Source organism: Mustela nigripes, chromosome 2 (assembly GCF_022355385.1).
Source record: "Mustela nigripes isolate SB6536 chromosome 2, MUSNIG.SB6536, whole genome shotgun sequence".
Taxonomy (NCBI): domain Eukaryota; kingdom Metazoa; phylum Chordata; class Mammalia; order Carnivora; family Mustelidae; genus Mustela; species Mustela nigripes.
This window is the reverse complement of record NC_081558.1, coordinates 90,325,141-90,343,439: the sequence shown is the minus strand read 5'-3', so window position 1 is coordinate 90,343,439 and position 18,299 is coordinate 90,325,141. Positions and strand designations below refer to the sequence as shown.

Here is an 18,299-nt window from a genome sequence, read left to right as displayed (position 1 = left end):
GCAATTTACTGATTAGGTCTTCTGAACAGCTTTGGCTTCAACGAACAAGGATTGCAAGCATTTGTGGTCCACCAGACATCTGTACTCAAGGTCAGGCCCAGGGATTAATTCAGGGGAAAAATTAGCTTGTTCCAATTCTAAAAAACTGCTGTCTCAGAACCTGTAGGCTACTTCAGGGCAAAGCCTCAGTAATATGCCAAGGCAGAATTGGCTTTGGCCAGACTTGCTTAAATGTCTTCACTTGAAGAAGATATGATTAATTCTCTGAAGTTTATTTTAAGCAAAACATGTATAATTTTGGGGGAGTACATATTGCCTTATGGAAAATAAGGAGAGAAAGGAAGAAAGACCATTTGTTGGTGAAATGCCTTTTCAGAAGATAAAAATTTTCTTCAATGTCTGGAATTGACTGAGTGTCCATCTGAGAGGGAGACATGGGGTCAGCCCTCTGAGTAAGGAAAACAGGGCATCCCCTTTTTCCACTTGGCTTTGGGTTGAGCTGTGGAGGGAAATTTTGCGGCCAAGATCTGGTGTGTCATTTTATAGTTCTTACAAAGCAAGTGTTCACCAAGGGTGAACCGTGTGGATACTTCCCACAGTGTGAAAGAGAAATTTACTTAGAAAATAACAGACCAAAAAAAAAAAAAAAAAAAAAAAAAAGGGGGAAAGGTTGGAAAAGGGGGAAAAAAAGAAAAGAAAAATTTACAAAAAAAAAAAAAGAAAAAAAAAAAAAAAAAAAAAAAAAAAGAGGAGGAATGGTTGGAAGAGGGGGAGAAAAAGTATGGAAAAATTTCCAGGCACATTTTGAGCATTACAATTTTGCCTGTACAGCCTGGATTTGTGTTTTGCTGCTTTCATCAACCCAGACGGGGAGCAGGGCACCAGAGAAACTTGCTTAGGCAAAGCACTTGGCAGCCACCAAAGCTGGCAGCTACACAGCAGGCTGTGAGTGCAGCCTCAGGCTATGGCGTGCGGGGCAGATGCCCTGTGACCTCATGACTGTGCTATGGGTGGTCTGCAGGGCCTGCATGTACCCAGGGAGTTGGAACAAATTGTAACATTACTCTAAATAAAGCAGAATGAGGGCAGCCAACCTGCTGGGAGGGAAACAGTGATAAAACCCATTCTGAAGCCAAATGGACCTTCCTGCTGCTGGTTTTCTTGCAATCTCCTGACCTGGGATGGTGACTATGGCAGGGGTAGGTTGGGTGGAAGGGTGGGGCAGCCTCTACTAGAACCTCTGGTATTTGTCCGATGACAACCCCAGTGCTCTGGGCTGGAATGACTAACTAGGATGCTGCATAAGCATGGTCTTTTCTATAGTAAGCTCACAGACACTGTCCTTTGGCTTTGGTTTTCATTTACCAGTTTGCAAAGAGAATATGAGAAATTTAGAGTTCAGAGATTCAGAGCCCACACTCAAAATGTGGCCAGCCCCTTTGCCAACTTACCCATATTTTTTACTCACTAGAATAGTTCTCAGGAACACTTAAAAAAAATTAACATATAATGTATTATTTATTTCAGGGGTACTGGTGATTCATCAGTTACTTACAAAATTCATAGCACATACCCTCCCCAATGTCCATCACCTAGCCACCCCATCCCTCCCACACTCATCCCCTCCAACAACCCTCAGTTTGTTTCCTGAGATTGAGTCTTTTATGGTTTATCTCCCTCTCTGGTTTTGTTTGATTTTTCCCTCCCTTCCCCTATGATCCTCTGTCTTTTTTCTCAAATTCATCCTATCAGTGAGATCACATGATAATTGTCTTTCTCTGATTGACTTATTTTGCTTAGCATAATAGCCTCTAGTTCCATCCAGGTCGTTGCAAATGGCAAGATTTTGGGTTTTTTTGTTGGCAGCATAATATTCCATTATATGTATATGTGTGTGTGTGTGTGTGTGTGTGTGTGTGTATGTATACTTACACACACATACATATATACACATGAGTGGATAAAAAAGTGTATATGTGTGTATACATATATATGTATATGTATATGTATATATGTGTATATATGTATACACACATATATACACACATGAGTGGATAAAAAAGTGTATATGTGTATGTGTATGTGTGTGTGTATATATACGTGTGTGTGTGCGTATGTGTGTGTATATATGTATACACACACATATATATACACATTTTTTATCCATTCATCTGTCAATGGACATTTAGGCTCTTTTCATAGTTGGGCTACTGGGGACATTGCTGCTATAAACAGTGTAAGGGGTACACGTGCCCCTTTGGATCACTACATTTGTATCTTTAGGGTAAATGCCTAGTAGTGAGATTGCTGGGTTGTAGAGTAGTTCTATTTTCAACTTTTTGAGGAACCTCCATATGTTTTCCAGAGTGGCTGCACCAACTTGCATTCCCACCAACAGTGTAGAAGGGTTCTCCTTTCTCTGCATCCTCGTCAACATCTGTCATTTCAGGAACGTTTCTAAAAGCATTTTTATTTTTTATTGAAGTATAGTTCACATACAATATTATATTGGTTTCAGGGTTATAACAAAGTGATTCGACAATTATGTACATTATGAAATGCTCACCACAATAAGTGTAGTTACTAATTTTGCTATGCAAGATGTACCCTGACCACACTAAAGACCAATGCTTTCATGAAGCCTGTTGCTCTGTCCTTTGGTTCAACATTTTTATTGAGCTTCCACGAGTCTTAGGCTTTGGGCTGGGTGATGAGTCAATCGTGAATAAAACTTACGGTTCATTCATGTGATAAACATTTACCAAGTACCTACCATGTTCTGGGCACTGTTCTAGGTGCTAGGGATAGAGCAGTGAGAACAAACTTCTGCCATCAGGCAGCCTATACTCTACGAAGAGACAGATAAGGGGCCAGTCAACAGAGAATGATGCAGTGTCAGGTGGTGAGAAGTGCTCTGAAGAAAAATAAAGCAGAAAAGAAGATAGAAAACCATGGGGGTGGAGGTGGGCTTCTACTCTGTATAGAGAAGTCAGGACAAGTTTCTCTGAAGATGCAGCACTGGAACAGAGACCTGAAGGAAGTGAGGGATGGAACCAGGAAAAGAGCATTTTATACAGGTGCAAGAGAAATCTTGTGTTTTTGGAAAGACTGTGTTGAAGAAAAGCCAAAGGCTGGTGTGGCTCAAGTGTGTGGTCAGTGGGAGGTCTGGCAGGAGGAGGCCAGGGAGGTGGGCAAGGTCAGCCTGTGAAGGGTCTGGTAAGAAGAATCTGGATTTTGTTCAAAGTGTGAAGAGGAGCCATTTGAGGGTTGGGAGACATGGCAGACATGGAGTCCTTCCTTGAGAAGATCATCTGGCTACTGTGTGGAGGATAGAAGGCAAGATGGTAGCAGAGACCTTGTTTTCAGAAGTTATTGCAGCAATCCATGATTTGAGGGAGGCAGCAATGTGGGTGGTGAGAAGCACTCCTATATCGGAAGAACCAAGAGGATCTGCTGATAGACTGGGTGTGGAGTGTGTGAGAGGAGAAGGGGGCTGGCAGTGCAATTTATGTAATGAGAAACACCAGGGAACTTCTGGGTGTTTGGGTGGGGAGGGGAAGTCAGCAGTTCAATCTGGGGAATGTTGAATTTGAGATGCCCATGAGACATGCACAGCAGTAGCTGGGTACATGAGTCTGAGTGAAGGGGAAATGTAAAGATCAGAGGTAGAAATTGCAAGTCAATGGTGCAGAGATAATATTTAAAGTCATGAAACTAAGTAGAGAGAAGAGAAGCAGTGGGAAGGCTGAACCCGGGCACTGCAGTGATTAGAGACTGGACAAAGGACTGGGAGCCAGTGATGGAGACTGAGAAGGAGCTGCTGAAAGGTGGAGGAGAGCCAGAACAGGATGGGGTGAAGACAAACTTTCTGAGGAGGAAATGACTGACGGTGCTGATGCTGCTGGTAGATTGAGTAAGAGGGATGCTTAGAACTGACTCCTGGGTTTTACAGTGTGGAAGCAACTGGGTATTCTAGTTAGGGAGTGAAATATGAAACTAATATCAGGTCAGCAGCTACATCCTTACAACTCTGGTATGTGCCATGATGGAAAAAGCATAAGGAGCTGAGACCATATGTTAGGAGAGCAGAGCCCAGCATGGCAGGTCAGGGAACGTCTCTCTGAGGAAGTGACAGTTAGACTGGGCCTGAACAATGGGTAGGAGCTACTGAGATGAACAAAGGAAGGGGTGCTGAGGAGGGACAGAACACATCCCAGTAGAAGGAACAGTCATGCACAGCCCCAGAATGGGGTGTAACTTGGTGTTATAAAAAAATGAAAAGAAATCCAGGGTGGCTGGAGCTCAGCAGATGAGATGGAGAGTGGCATGACGTGAGGCTGGATGGTTGGGCCAGGGCCAGGTCCACCTCATGGGCCCTTCAGAAGACTGTGAACTTTAACTTAAGAGCATCAGGAAGCTACTAAAGGATTCTGAGTCTGGGAGTGATGTGATCACATTTATGTTTATAAAAGCCCACCCTGGATGCTGTGGGGGATGGATCCGCAGGGGAAGAAGGGACTGTCTCCAGGACTCTTCGCAGTTCTCACTGCTTTTACTCAAATGTCTGCCATTTATCTCCCAGGCCATCTCGATTGCATTCTAGCTGGCCTTCTTATTTTGTCTGTCTTCCCGCCTGTCCTCCCATCCATTCATTCATCCATTAAACCCCCCTACCTCTCCTTCCTAGCTGTTCACCAAGCACATATAGAGTACCTTCACCAGGCCATCAGCACAATCTTTTTAAAACTAGGTCACACAAAGCTCAAAACTTTCAATGACCCTCCATTGCCCAAGACTGAAGTATAAACTCCATTCAAGCCTATTCAAGTCCACGCCAAATCAATCTACCTTTCCTGCTGTGCCCTGGCCTCTGCCCCCACCTTCTATGTGAGAGGGGAAGGAACACCAGGTCAAAGCCTAGTTCTCTCACTGGCCAGATGGGTATTTTGGGTAATATTTCCTGACCCAACGTATTCTGTTCTCCCATGATATGCTGTGTGTAGCCCACATTCCCACCTTTATTTAGGTTACTTCCTTTGTTGGAATACCTGTCAAAATCCATTTGTCCTTCCTAACCCCCATTGCAAAAGCTTTCTTCTAGATTTCTACAGCTCTCTACAACTCTTCTTGTATCTCCTCTAGTTTGTCCGCTTTTGAATGATGCTTGGGGCTCATACCTCAACCACATCTTGGAATCTGGGCCCCAAGCTCTCATCTTCATAACCCCCAGAGACTGTCTGCCAGAAAATGGGTTCTCAAGGAATACTTATTGAATTGTTCCCAGCAACCCAGGGATCTCAGGAACAGAGCTTCCCAAACTTTAACATGCATAGAAAGCACCTGGGAAGTCTTGCTAAAATACAGATTGATTCAGCAGGGCTGCTGTGGGACCTGTAGTTTCCTGGGTGCTGCTGCTACTGGTCTATGGACCATCCTTTGAGGAACAAGACACTAAGAAGCAAGGAGATGCTCTGTGGGTTACTCTGCAGCCTGTGCTATTCCCTGTAGTGGGGCTGGACCTTCCAGGGGCACTTCATGGTTTGGGGCTTATTACCTCAGAAGTTTCAAGGGACTGGATCTCCCTTGGTAACTCCACAGCATGCTTATTGAAGTAGTCCATGGTGATGGCATTGTTCCAGTAGCTCAGGTTGTTCTCTGGATTAGCCGTCTTTTTCTTCCTCCTCAGGCAGCACACTGTCAGCAAGACAGCTGTAGAGAGAGTCCAAGTTAGAGACAGGGGAGGGAGACAAGCATGGGGCCAGCATTGCTGAGTACCAGGTGAATTTGTGATGGCTATATATTCAGCCACTTACACCATTTGTTAACTATCTACACACATTGAACGTCAACTTCAGGCCAGGTTCTGGGAGAGAGGGAGTGAAAAAAAGACAAGGCTGCACTGTGTCATAAATATCCCTCCTAGTTTGTGTATGGAGGAGCACAGAGAGGGTCACATGATATATAATAAACAAAATGAATATAAGGTAAATTCAGACAGCAATAATTGTTTAAAGAAAATAAAATAGGGTGGAGTGAGGGAGCAAATGGAGAGGAGTTGAGAAGAGAATGCTTTAGGGTGATCATGAAAGGCTTTCCTCAATGTGTGATCCTATCTGTCCAATCTCTGAGACTTATGGAGCTCCAGGGAGGAATGAGTATATTTGGATGTTGTGAATGAATAGGTAAGTAAACAGAGGGCTTCAGCTTGCCAAGAGGGAAGGCTTCTGAGGTTGGGGAAGTAAGGTGGCCTGTCCAGGCTCACATAGTGCTGAGTAATGCTTTAACAAGGAAGAGAGCAGCCCTCTTAGGGAGAAGCCAGTAAATGAAGACTGGGCATTTCCCTGCTAGGATTACCATCACCTTAGCCTGTGGGATGGCTGAAACTCCAGGCCAGCGGTGGGCAGGGCTGCAGTCAACATCTTAAAGGTGATGACCATCTGTCCTGGGTAGAGGGGACCCCAGATCCGGCAGTTCAGAGGCTGGCGCTGTCATGGCAATGACCACCAGGGGGCAGCAGAGTGCAAGCTCTGTCCAAGGCAGCCTGAGGATTTGGCCAGCTTCAAAGGGGCCTGCCTGCCTGTACATGTCAGGGTGTGGGGTATCTGCTAAAGTTGGCATCCCTATAGGCTGAGACCTCAGGGCCCACCGCTTCAGTCCCTGTGGGATAACAGGATTTCTGTAGCTCTCTTCTTAGCTGCTGGCCTTGCTGGCATCTCAACCTGAAAAGGCCTCCAGGCAAGGGCAAAAGATTGGGCAAGTTTCTATTGATCTGATCTGCTTTGATCAGAAAGACTTCTCATTTGCTCACTACTTTTCTAGGTACCCTTAAAAAAGTTTTAAAGATATAAAGGACATTTCTGAATGTTTGAGCTAAAACATTCAACATGTTTGGGCCTGTTTAGGACACAGGACCAGGACTCTGCCTTGTGGGAAGAGCTGGCCCTGTTGCAGGATGGTCTGGGGGGTTGGAACAGGGAGCTCTGTTCCTAGTTTTCTCCCCTCAAATGTTGTTAGTGCTTCAGGCCCGATTGTTTCTCTCAGGGAATTTCCAGTGCCTCTTGAGTGCTCTTTCATTTACAATAGAAGCTGGCCTGGCCACAGAAAGAACTTAGGCATGGAATCTAAAAGGCCTGGGTTCAAGTCTGACTCTACTACATGTTACATTAGGTAAGTCACTTCAACATACTTGACTACTATGGATTCACAGGGCTGTAATGAGAGCTAGAGATCATGAATGCAAAATGCTGAGCACACTGCCTGATACACAGTCAGTACTTATTTAATGAGAGTTTTCTTCTTGTTCTTCCAGCATCCTCCATAAGAGAAAGAAAAACTGGGCTACATGACTATTGAGTGTCTCAAGGCCAAGGGACCACCTGTGATTTAGAACTTTCATTATTTTGCTGGCCTGACCTTTCATCCAAGAAAAAGTACAATTGAGACTTATGGAGTTGCTAATATGTCCAGCGCTGACCTAGGCACTTTACAGTCTGATTTAACCCACAAAATAGCTCTCTCAGGAATGTACTGTTACTCTTCCTCTTTGCAGAAGAGGCAAATGAAGCTCATGGAAGTTAACAAAATTGATCTTGATCACTCAGGTAATTAATGGAACTTGACCTGGGTCTCTGTGACCCTCAGGGAAATGCTGTTGTCTTATATTGCCCTGAACACTGCAGGGAACACATCTGAGGCATGTGGAAGCACTTGTAAATGACACAACTCTGTGCAAACACAAGCCCATGCTTTCATCTGCCTTTTTTTTTTTTTTTTTTTTTTTTTTTTAGAGAAAGAGAGAAGGAGGCAGAGAGAGTGTGAGCAGGGAGGGGGAGAGGGAGGAGAGAGAGAATCCCAACTGGGCAACACACTCAGTGCAGAGCCCAATGCAGGGGTTGATCTCATGACCCTGAGATCATGTCCCAAGCCAAAATCAAAGGTCATATGCTTAACTGACTGAACCACCCAGATACCCCTGGCATCTGCCTCTTGAAGGCCCTGAGCTAACACAGTGGATATTAATCCTATTTTTATAGGTGAGAAAGCACTGGGCCAATGGTTAAGTTACATGTCTAAGGCCTACAGGTGACTGGCAGGAGAGGTGCTGTGACATATTTGATTCCACAAGCCAAGTCTTTCTATCATACCAGGCCTCTTCTTCAGGGATTTATGCAGGTTTAATGTTTAAAAAAAGAAGACAGGGAGCTGTCACATATTCCAGTTTGGCTCCTTCACTTTGAAGATGAAAAAGCTGACATTCTGGAAGGGAGGATTGGTCCAGTGGTGCCAGCCTGAGGGACCAGCCTAGCTTGTGGACAATCACTTCCTTTCTTTGGGGGTTCGAGCAGGAGGTTCAGGGAGGCCTCAGGGTATGGAAGGATGCCAGGCTGGACATAAGGATATAGGCCTAGGGAAACCAGGTTTGGGGGCTCACTGTCAGCTCCCATCCTGGTGGGTGGGACTAGAAGGCTCCCAGCAGGGGGTGCTGGTTGGGAAGCACAGAGAAGAGGAATGGGAGCTTGGCACTCTGGTCCAGCTGAGGTGACAGCCCCTGGACAACCCCGCCTGCCCCTGGGGCTACTCTACATCCCCCTTGCTTCAGTTAGCTCACAAGCCCCAAGGAGAAACACTTCCTTCCACCCTCCTGGTCACACTTCCTTCTCATTCCAATTTATTCTACTCTTTTCATGGAAAGAGTAACTCTGACCCATGTTTTCTTATATAATAACTACAAAGTCATTTTGGACCTGTAAGAGATACATATATCTAATGGCATTCACCGCCAATTTGGAAGAAGCCAGAATGCTCTGGGGGCGCAGTGCAAGTGGACCCTCAACATCTGGGGCAGAGAGAGGTGTTGTTACTGTTTCAGTCAGGCTCAACCTAAATTGGTGGGGAAAAACATCTGCAGCTGGTCTGGTTCCTGTTCTCACCATCCATAAAGCCTTAAATCTTTTTCAGAGAGGCAGGGTGAAGACATTCTTGAGAATGGATTTGGTATGTGCCACAAAACTGACCTCCTGATGAAAGCCCAGAGCACTGACTGGGGTGTGTGAGGATCAATTCAGTGCTAGGCCCAGAGAGTTCTAAAAGAAGGTGGTGGCCTCTTTGCATCCTGATGGTGGCAGCAGAGACCAGCTCAAGAGCCACATGGCTTCTCTGCCCTAGCCAAATGTGGCCTGGATCCAATCAGTTTTGGTTTTCAGCACATCTAAACCCCTGCGTGGCTGTCTCTGGCATGGCTCAGGAGACAAAGCATTTCTCAATCCTCGCACATGTATCTTTCCAGCCATTGGGTTGGCCTTACGATCTGGAAGGGTTGATGGAACTGATGACAGCCCTTTTTGGGCAGGCCTGAGATTTGCTATGATAACCCCCTGTTTCCAACAGAGGCAGGGGATTCAACTACCTGCCTAGCAACTCTGGCCTCCTGAAATCTGGTTTCTGGTACATGGAGGAAACAAGGTCAGGGCTGGTCAGGGCTGGGACAAGGTCAGGCTGGTCTGAAAAGCCAGATGTGAGGAAATGCATGCACTTTGCTACTAACCCAGCCTGCCTGAAATATATGGCAAACTGGCAATGAAGACTCTTCTTTGAGGGCAGTAGAGTGAGCTTTAGGATAAATGCAGCTGCTCGAAGAGGTCTGCTTATCTGATGACTGGAGTGGGATTAGGCTATTAAAGCAGCCTGGGTATTTACTCATATGTGCTTTGAAAGAGCACAGTTTTGAAGTTGGACAAGTATTCTATCTTCATGTCCCTTGCATCAGGGTCTTCACCGGGCCCCAACAGGATGGTCTCACAGGAGTTGGGGCCATGACTAAGGATAGGGAACTCTATGTGGAAGCAGCTAGGACTAAGGCAGGTAGGGCTTAGGGGACCCTCCCAAGTGCACACTGGGAATGCAAGACAGATGCTGAAGGACATGGAGTCTGTGGTTCCAAGGGGCTGTGAGAGTCCACTTTGAAAAAAGGGTTCATAGCTTCCTTTACAAAGTAGTACTTTCTACTCCAGCATTCAGAGTGCTGGGAACATTCTCTATGTGCAGTTTCAGGCTATGTCCTTGTTTCTGTCTTGGCTGACATTTTTATGCGTGGTTTAGGCAGCCCATGGGTTTTCTGACTTTGCAGTAAGATCTAATTTCAAACTCACACATGCCAAAAAGAGCTGTAGAAGTCTTGTTAGAACTGTAAAACAGGTGGGTGTGGCCTGTGGAGTGAAGCCTAGATCTACTCTGTGCTGTCTAGCTCAGGCAAAGAGAAAGGCCCAGGTGGGGAGTGGGCTCTGTGAGCTGAGGGAGGCAGCCACATCAGATATCTCAATTCTCTAGTGCTTGGCATAGTGCCTGGCACACAAGGGGCACTTGGGAAATACTGTGTTGAATCACAACAGATTCTACCACCAGATCTGAGATGACTTATGTGATTGGGACCCTGTGCAAGTCAGTTCACCTGAAGACTTAGTCCCTGCCTATAAGGTATGTTCCTTGCATAGCATGTTTAATATGTTTTTTATTCCTCTGACTAGTCTGTTTTACAGATGGCTTGGTTAAAAATAATGGGAACTCACTTTGTAAACTAAAGCTTCTAGAGACATAAAGAATGAAAAATTTAAAAAATGGTCTCTAATGTGGTTACTTCTCAAATATGATTATTAATAATTTATTGGCTAATAGAACTACATTTTCTCATTATCATTCTTCTGTTTTAGAAGTGGACAATCACAGTTTTAAGCATTCATGTGTGTTTCCATGAGACAATAAAGGCACTTAATGAAAGAATAAAATATGCAACCTGCAAACATTTTCACTTTTCCTAAATTGGGTCCTTGAGCAGAAGTAGGTTGTCCACCTTTGACATGGAAAGTTTGCTTTGCTTTTCAACTAGAAGGAAACAAAAAGCTGAGAGAGGTGACTTCTGCAAAGAATCCAGAATCTAGATTTAAAAAGATCTTGTTGGTACAATGCCAAGTAGAAATTATGCTCATGTTAAAGGCATATACCTCTTGCACTAATGTTCAAATGACCCATGGCATGAGGAAAGGCTGGGAGGGCAGCTTAACAGCCTCCTCTGTGGAAAGTTTCTGGGGCTTTGTTCTTATTGAGATCAGGATGAGCCCAAGGTGTGATGTGACAGTATAACGGACAGAGCTGATATCAGTGTTGGCTTCCTGAGTGTGACTGAAGTGTCCAGAACAAAGGAAACACCACCTGCTCTCCTCTGTCATGGCTGGCCATGTGGAACACTGTGTTCCCTACTGGGAGAGCAGGGCTAAACTTGTGGTCATTCGGAGCAGCAGATGATGGGGTAGGGCCAGGGCAATGTGAGATGTGAAGGAATTGGGATGAGTGGCTTAGAAAAGGAAAAGCTGTTTTTGAGAACCATTTCAAATGTTTCAGGAATTGGTAGACAGACTGATTTTGTATGGTTTCAGAGGGCATGGTTTAGGACCACAGAGTGAAAATTACAAAGAGACAGATGTCAGGCTTCCAGGAGAGCTGGGTAACAACCTGAGGGAGTCAAAGGAGAATGGCTGTCCAATGACTGAGAAGCACAGGGGGTTTCTCACCCCTGGAAGAGTTCAGAAGGAGGCCAGCCAATAACCATGGAGGGGTGGGGGAAGCTAAAATTAGTGAGGATTCATGTGAGTTTATCAGAGAAACTCTAAGAATCTAAGATCAAGTACATGGGGAAGACATAAAAGAAGTCCCAATATTCTGAGTGATTAAATCAGGTACTTTGTGGCAAGGTTAGGGGGAAGGATCTCTCAAATTCTCATTAAAGGAGTGACAGGTAGCAGCACGGAATTGCTGGTGGCCTGGGAGAGCCCTTCTCTACCAGCACCAGTGGAAGCAATGCAGTCCACACTGCATCCAGCTCACACCATCCATGAACAAATAAAACTGTGGAAGAGGGAGAAAATAGCTAAATTCATGTGTAACTCTCAGGCTCTCAATTTAGCTACAGGAACTGCTGCTTTTGCTAAGGCTAATAGAAATTCCTGCAAGATCAAAGCCTCCTCTCCTTTTTTGGAGAAAGAAAGAGCAGGAGGAGAAGAGATAAGGGAAAGGAGGAAAGATAGGCAGAAAGATGGATGTGAAGTGGGAGAGGAAGATAGGGCTCTACTACTTGCAGGTTGTATGTTTAGAAGTGCCAGTGTTCCCCTATGGTGTCTTGGTGCCATGTCACTACAGCCATTAGCAGGCTGCCCTTGAGGGTGAGTGTGGCAGGATGGTGTCATGACAAGAGCACTGGGTAGGAAGTTGGTGACCCTCTATCCCAGGCCTATCCCTCACTTAACTTCGGGCTCTTGGGTGAGCCATGGCACCTCTCCAGCTTGGTGTTTCTTTCTGCACAATTCAGAGCTTGATTGGACTACTTGGAATGTTCTCCCCCACTCCCGGGAGCTCTCTTTTTATGACGAGTGGGCATCTGATCCATGTCCTGGCTAAGGACCAGGACCAGGGGTAGGGATAAGCCATGATTTGTGTCCTGCCACCTAGTTTCCTACAATTCTGGGAAGTTCAGCCGCCTGTTTGGTAGTGACTTCCCAGCTCTGGGGCAAAGGCTCTCTGGGAACAGACACATTGATGTGATAGAGGGAGAGGAGGGAAAAGGGGAGGAGTAAGGAGAGGGTGAGGCACTTACAGCAGGAGGAGATGGGCACGCTGATGGCCAGGATCACCCAGGCGATGTCCATCTTGCTCAGGCAGATGGTGGCTCTGTGCTGGGGTTTGTCTCCTTCAGCCACATGGGATATATTCCCTGCTGTTCCAGGCTTCCAGGTCCCGGCAGGGACTAGGCGGTTGAGGAAGTTTCCTGTGGCTGTGGACACCACTGTGGAGAGAGGACTGGGCACCCTGTTGGTCGTTGTGGGGGTGGTTGTAGCCTCCTCCTTGGCTTGGGAAACAGTGCTTTCTGAGCCCCTGGTGGGGTGGGCTGGGGCCTGCGAGGTTGAAGATGTTCCCTGAGGGGTCCCCTTGGAAGGGGCTGAGACACTGACGTTGAAGGCAGCCTGGGTGGGCCCCGCGGTGGCTGTGAAGACCCCAGAGCTGGTAGATGGAGGTCTGTTGATGCCGGGGGTGACAGTAAGCCAGGAGTCACTGTGGCTGGGGCCATCCTGTGGGTCACCGCGGGGGCGCTGAGAAGGCACTGGGGCAGGTTGTGGACTGGCAGGGGCACCTGAGGCTACTGTGGTGTCCGGCTCCCCTCCTTGGCTGGTGAAGGTGGAACCACCCCCCTGGTCTGCTCTGCTAAGGCCTGGTTTGTCCTCTGCAGGCACCAGGGGGGTGGTGGGTGGTGTCCACGAGGTCCTGCTGGGCGCCATGGTTGTGGCCACTGTCTGGGGTTGTGGCAAGGAAGAATAACCCCAGAGTGGGTTCCTGGGAGTGAGGGTGGACAGGTCAGGTTCTATAGACCCTGTAAAGTTGCCTTTGTAGATCTGAAAGATTTTCCCCAAGGGCCGCTTCTGCCCCAGATGTGTGGAGCTCTGATTTCGTCCCCGCTGGCCTTCCTTCCTCCCAGAGTGGCCACTGGGTGCAGGCAGGACAGAGCGTGATGAACTGCTGGTCCCCTTTCGGGAAGAGCCTGGGGGCCTGGGAGGTCTGCGTGTGGTAGCCCGGGTAGGTGCTGTGGTGGGACGGCTGGTGGCTTCTGTTGGCTTTGTCAGCAGGATGGTGGCCATAGCTTCCCCCTGGGGATGGCCCTCTGAGTGGGAGGATGTGGTTGCCATGGCAGCAGGAAGGGGCCCTGTGGTTAGGGGGCCTTTAGAATGTGGGGTGGTTGCTGTCATCATGATGGTGGAGACAGTGTTTGTAGGAGGGCGTCCATCTGAATGGGGCGTTGTCATTGCCATGGGAGCTGCAGCCTGTGAGGAGGATCCATTGGGATGGGGGGTCAGTGAGCCCACAGAAGTGGGGGCAGTTGCCATGGAAGAATGTCTGGTAGAGCTGAGGGTTGCTGTCACCATGGTGTCTGGGGTGGTGCCTGAGGGGAGGACCTGAAGAGATTCTCTCGGAGATGGTTCCTGGGTGGCAAATACCAGTGCTTCGGTCAGTGCCAAGATCAGGAGGAAGCCTTGAGAAGAAGACAGAGAGAAGAGGTGAAATACCTGGGGAGTTGCTCAGAGCCTGGACCTTCCTTACGCATGAAGCTGTGGTGCTCTGGGAGCCAAAGGGAACATTGGGAGCATTCCGGAGGTCCACACTGCCATCCTGACCCCCAAGAGCAGCTTCTCAGAACAGGCTGGGCTGGGTGTGGGAAGGATTATGGCCTCTGAATGCCTGCTGCCCCTCTGCAGCCAGGGAGTGGTCAAGGCCAGGTTGATCAGAGGGAGGCTGGCAGCTTTGTGTAAGCCAGCCTGAGTCAAATGTGGAAGGCTTCTGTGGGCAGAGCTGACCAACTCTTACGCCTTTTCTGAATATTCCATTTATGGACTGGACAAAGGCACAAATTGTCAGATATCTGTTTATTCAGTCCCATTCACTGGGCAAGTAAGGAGGGTCTCTATCCTCTCCTTGACATTGGAGGACACAAAATGGACAAAGCAGTCTCTGGCTCTGAGTGAGCTCAAACCAATCCACAAACAATCCTAAAACAAGAGAGAGAAATCTCAGTGCATAGGTCAATGATAGGCAGAAGGGGACAGCAGTCCAGTGGGTGACCAGATCTGGTGCCCACATAGCACTTAGCAGAGAGCTGGAAGAGAAGATGCACTCCAAGACCACCAGCTGGTTTTATGGTTGTCATTAATGTTAACTGCTTTCCCTGTGGCGCTCATGTGGCTGAACTCTCTGTGGAAAATCACTGGTGATTCCCAGCCTTTCTTTTGAGCATTAAAAGAAAATTATGAATTTCTCATGATGATCAGTGTGTATGCTTTTGGTTCATTGAGAAAATGCACAGGAACAAAAACGTATAAATTTAAAAATACTTCTAAATATATGTGGATTTATTAATCATAATAGCATGTGTCAAACTTTACAAATAATACATCTCATACAAATGTGAGACATAGGATCTGTTCAGATTATAAACTGGAAAACTGGCCACCCTGGTACAATACATGGGGTGGGAAGAACTGGTCTCAACAGCTGATGGGTGGCCTGATCGACTTCTAAGGCCTAATTCTGACCTGTGAATTCCCCCATTTTCTTATGAAGTCCTTCCTGGTTACTGTCATGTCCTTCCTTCAGCTCTGCTAGCCACCTAGACAATGCACTGTGTGTCCCCCAAATTCATTTGTTGAAGCTCTAACCTCTAGTACCTCAGAATGTCACTGTGTTTGGTAATAGAGCCTTTAAAGAGGTTATTAAGTCAAATGAGGCCTTTAGGGTGGTCCCTAATCTAATCTGACAGGTGTCTTTATAAGAAGAGGAGATGAAGACCCAGAATGATACCAGAGATGCTTGGACACAGAGGGAAGGCCACCTAAGGACACGGTGATAAGATGGTCATCTTCAAGTCAGAGGGAGAGGTCTCATCAGAAGCCAGTCCTGTCAGTAACTCGATCTTGGTCTTCTAGCCTCCAGAACTGTGGGAAAATAACTTTCTGTTGTTTAAGTATGCCCAACCTGTGGTACTTTGTTATGCCAGCCTGAGCTAAGACAGATGTCTTATATTAGAGATCCCTCAGAAAAAGGAAAGGCAGAGTTGTGTTCAGGTAGTATATTTTGGGAAGTGATTTGAGGGGACGACCATGGCGGTCTGAGATGAGTCAAACAGAGAAAATCAATCTGAGGGCAGGTTATGAGTTGATCAAATATGATACTCGTATTTGCTGGGGACCTCTGAGGGGCTGAGTAGACTGCATCTCAAACTTTCTATGTGAGAGGAGCATTCGCTTACCCAGCAGTTCTTGATGTGGGAAACAAAGGCACAAGAAAAATTAAATTTCCTTACTGCTTACAGCCCATTGACAAATCCTTGAAACAGGCAGTGACATTTCTCTAGGAACTCAGCTGCCTTGATGTTAATATTTTGCTAAAGGCAAGAGGCAATCTTATCCCAATCCCCCAAGATCCTGTAAGTCTTCTTTAACGTATAAAAATTCCTTTGGAAACTTTTTCTCTACCCACCAAGATACATGTTAGCAATCATCCTTCAAGCATGTGGCCCACTGATACACATCTGAAGGGTCTCATGATTGAGTTTTTTCTAAACAGTAATAAACAACCTTTCCCTAAACACTGGCTAGCCCCCTTAGGATCTTGGAAACCTTGTTTCCAAAATACCTTGGAGGTTGTGCTGTCCCTGATCCCCTCTCAACTTGAAAGTATATAATGAGTCACCCATCACAACCCCAGTGCAGCTCTTTCTGCCCATGGGTCCTGTCCCCGTGCTTTAATAAAATCACCTTTTACATCAAAGATGTCTCAAGAATTCTTTCTTGGCTGTTGGCTCCAAACCCCAGCACTTCCTACATCACTCCCATCTCCACTGGCTCAGGGCTACTTCACTGGTGCTCCTTCCTCTGTATTCCTTTCTTCTGCATGAGGCCCATGGCCAGTGTGGCTTAGGCAGAGAAGCCCCAGGCAAGGGGCTGTCAGGTTACACCTGTGCCCAGCTGGTGGCTGCTGCAACAGCTGGAGTTAAAATTAAAGGCCCTTGGCTTCCTGGGCTAGAACATCAGATATGTGAGAGAAAATCAGAGACCAGAGACCAAGGACATGGAAATCTTTTGGCAGCAGCACTAAGGGCAGTGCAAAGCTTACAGACCCTGAAAGATCTGAGTGACAGGTGGGAGAGGAGCCACCTGGCCTCCGGAAGAGCTTTTGCAGCACTCTAGAGGTAGAAGGGTTAACACATCATAGTCTGTAAAATACTAGGGAAAGAAATGCTCTTGACTTTCTCACCAGGAGCATTCCAGGGGCTAAAATCCTCCTAGCTGGGAAATATATGACTATAATCGTTCTTGCTTTAAGACTTACTGTGTAAATAAATATTTGCCTTTGTTGTCCCCTTCTCCCTTTTAAAAAATAATTCCTTGAGGTTATTTTTCTTTCTAGGAAGACTGTTAAATTACCTCTCAGTCCTTCTTCTTTAGACTTTAGAGTAAACCTTTGTTTGGTACAATGAATGGGTATTGCCATCTGGGTGCCAAGAATTTTCATTTGGAGAATGACGTTTAGCTGTCACAGTAAAAGGGGCCCTAGAGATAACTTAATCAAATTCCCTCATTTCACACAGGGGGCAATGGAAGGAGCAAAGTGACTTGTCCAAAAACACACAGCAGGTTGGGGGCACAGCCTGGACCACATCCACTATTTCAAAGCAACTTTTTATTTGTATTATAAAAATTGCTATGATGCTGCACAGCACAAACACCTCCTTCAACCTCCACTGTCATTTTCACTAAGGAAATCAGACATGACTTTACCTCTCCTCTTTGGCATAAAAGGTTAATAACTGAATGAAAGGGCACATACTGTCACAATAACTCTGCAAGGCCTTCAACCTGGGCTTCCCCTAACAGATGCAAATTTTCATTCAAGTCCCTTTGTGTTGGCCTGCTACTCTTCTCCCCACAATCTGGGGCTATCGCCTCTTTGCATATAATTTGCATAGATTTGCATAATAGCCTCTGGAGGCTCTAATGCCAAATATGTGAGAGAGACTAAAACTAAAATTTAGCTTGACATGCTTTAAATGTGGAACTGAATTTTAAAGCATCTTGGAAAATGGACAAGCGTAGGGTGTGGAAACCCACAGACTGATGGGTGTCCAGATGTTGCAGGAAGGCCTCCTTCTCCCTAAAATTCCAATGTGTACATGATCCCAGGGCCCAAGGAAAGGAAAGGTCCTCCTCCTCCTGTTGATTTGGTTGGCTGCCCATAGTGCATATTGGGCATGATACTTGCATCTGGCAAAGGCAAGGAGGGAGCTGGTGAAGGGAGAAATGGCTAATTTAATGTATGAGGTAATTCCTATATGCCATGCACTGCTTGCAGGGCTAAGCCTGTCCTGATATATTTGATTCCCAGAATACCCTGATGAGATAGGTACTATCAGTAACTCATTATTGCAATCGAGGAAAAGCAGCATGGAGAGATACAGGAACCTGTCTCCTTTCACACTGGTAGGGTATGGTGAGCCACGATTTGACTTGGCACCTTGGCTTCAGAGTCTACACTCTTAGGGGCACTTGGGTGGCTCAATTGGTTAAGCATCTTACTCTTGATCTCAAGGTTGTGAATTCAAGCCCTGCACTGGGCTCCACACTGGACGTGGAGCCTCCTTAATACAAAACAAAACAAAACAAAACAAAACAAAACAAAACAAAACAAAACAAAACAAAACAAAACAA

At 46.4% G+C, this 18,299-nt stretch overlaps 1 protein-coding gene across 2 annotated transcripts in view; it reads right to left on the bottom strand.

Moving 5' to 3' along the window:
* TMEM108 (transmembrane protein 108) overlaps positions 1–18,299 on the bottom strand; it is a 365,304-nt gene that overhangs the window by 2,433 nt on the left and 344,572 nt on the right. For both annotated transcript variants that reach the window (XM_059390938.1, XM_059390939.1), the window contains exons 4-5: positions 12,644–14,071; positions 5,555–5,709 (exon numbers count right to left, since the gene is read on the bottom strand). In XM_059390938.1, the coding sequence (XP_059246921.1) occupies positions 5,555–5,709; positions 12,644–14,071 (1,583 nt within the window). The remainder of the gene's footprint in view (positions 1–5,554; positions 5,710–12,643; positions 14,072–18,299) is intronic.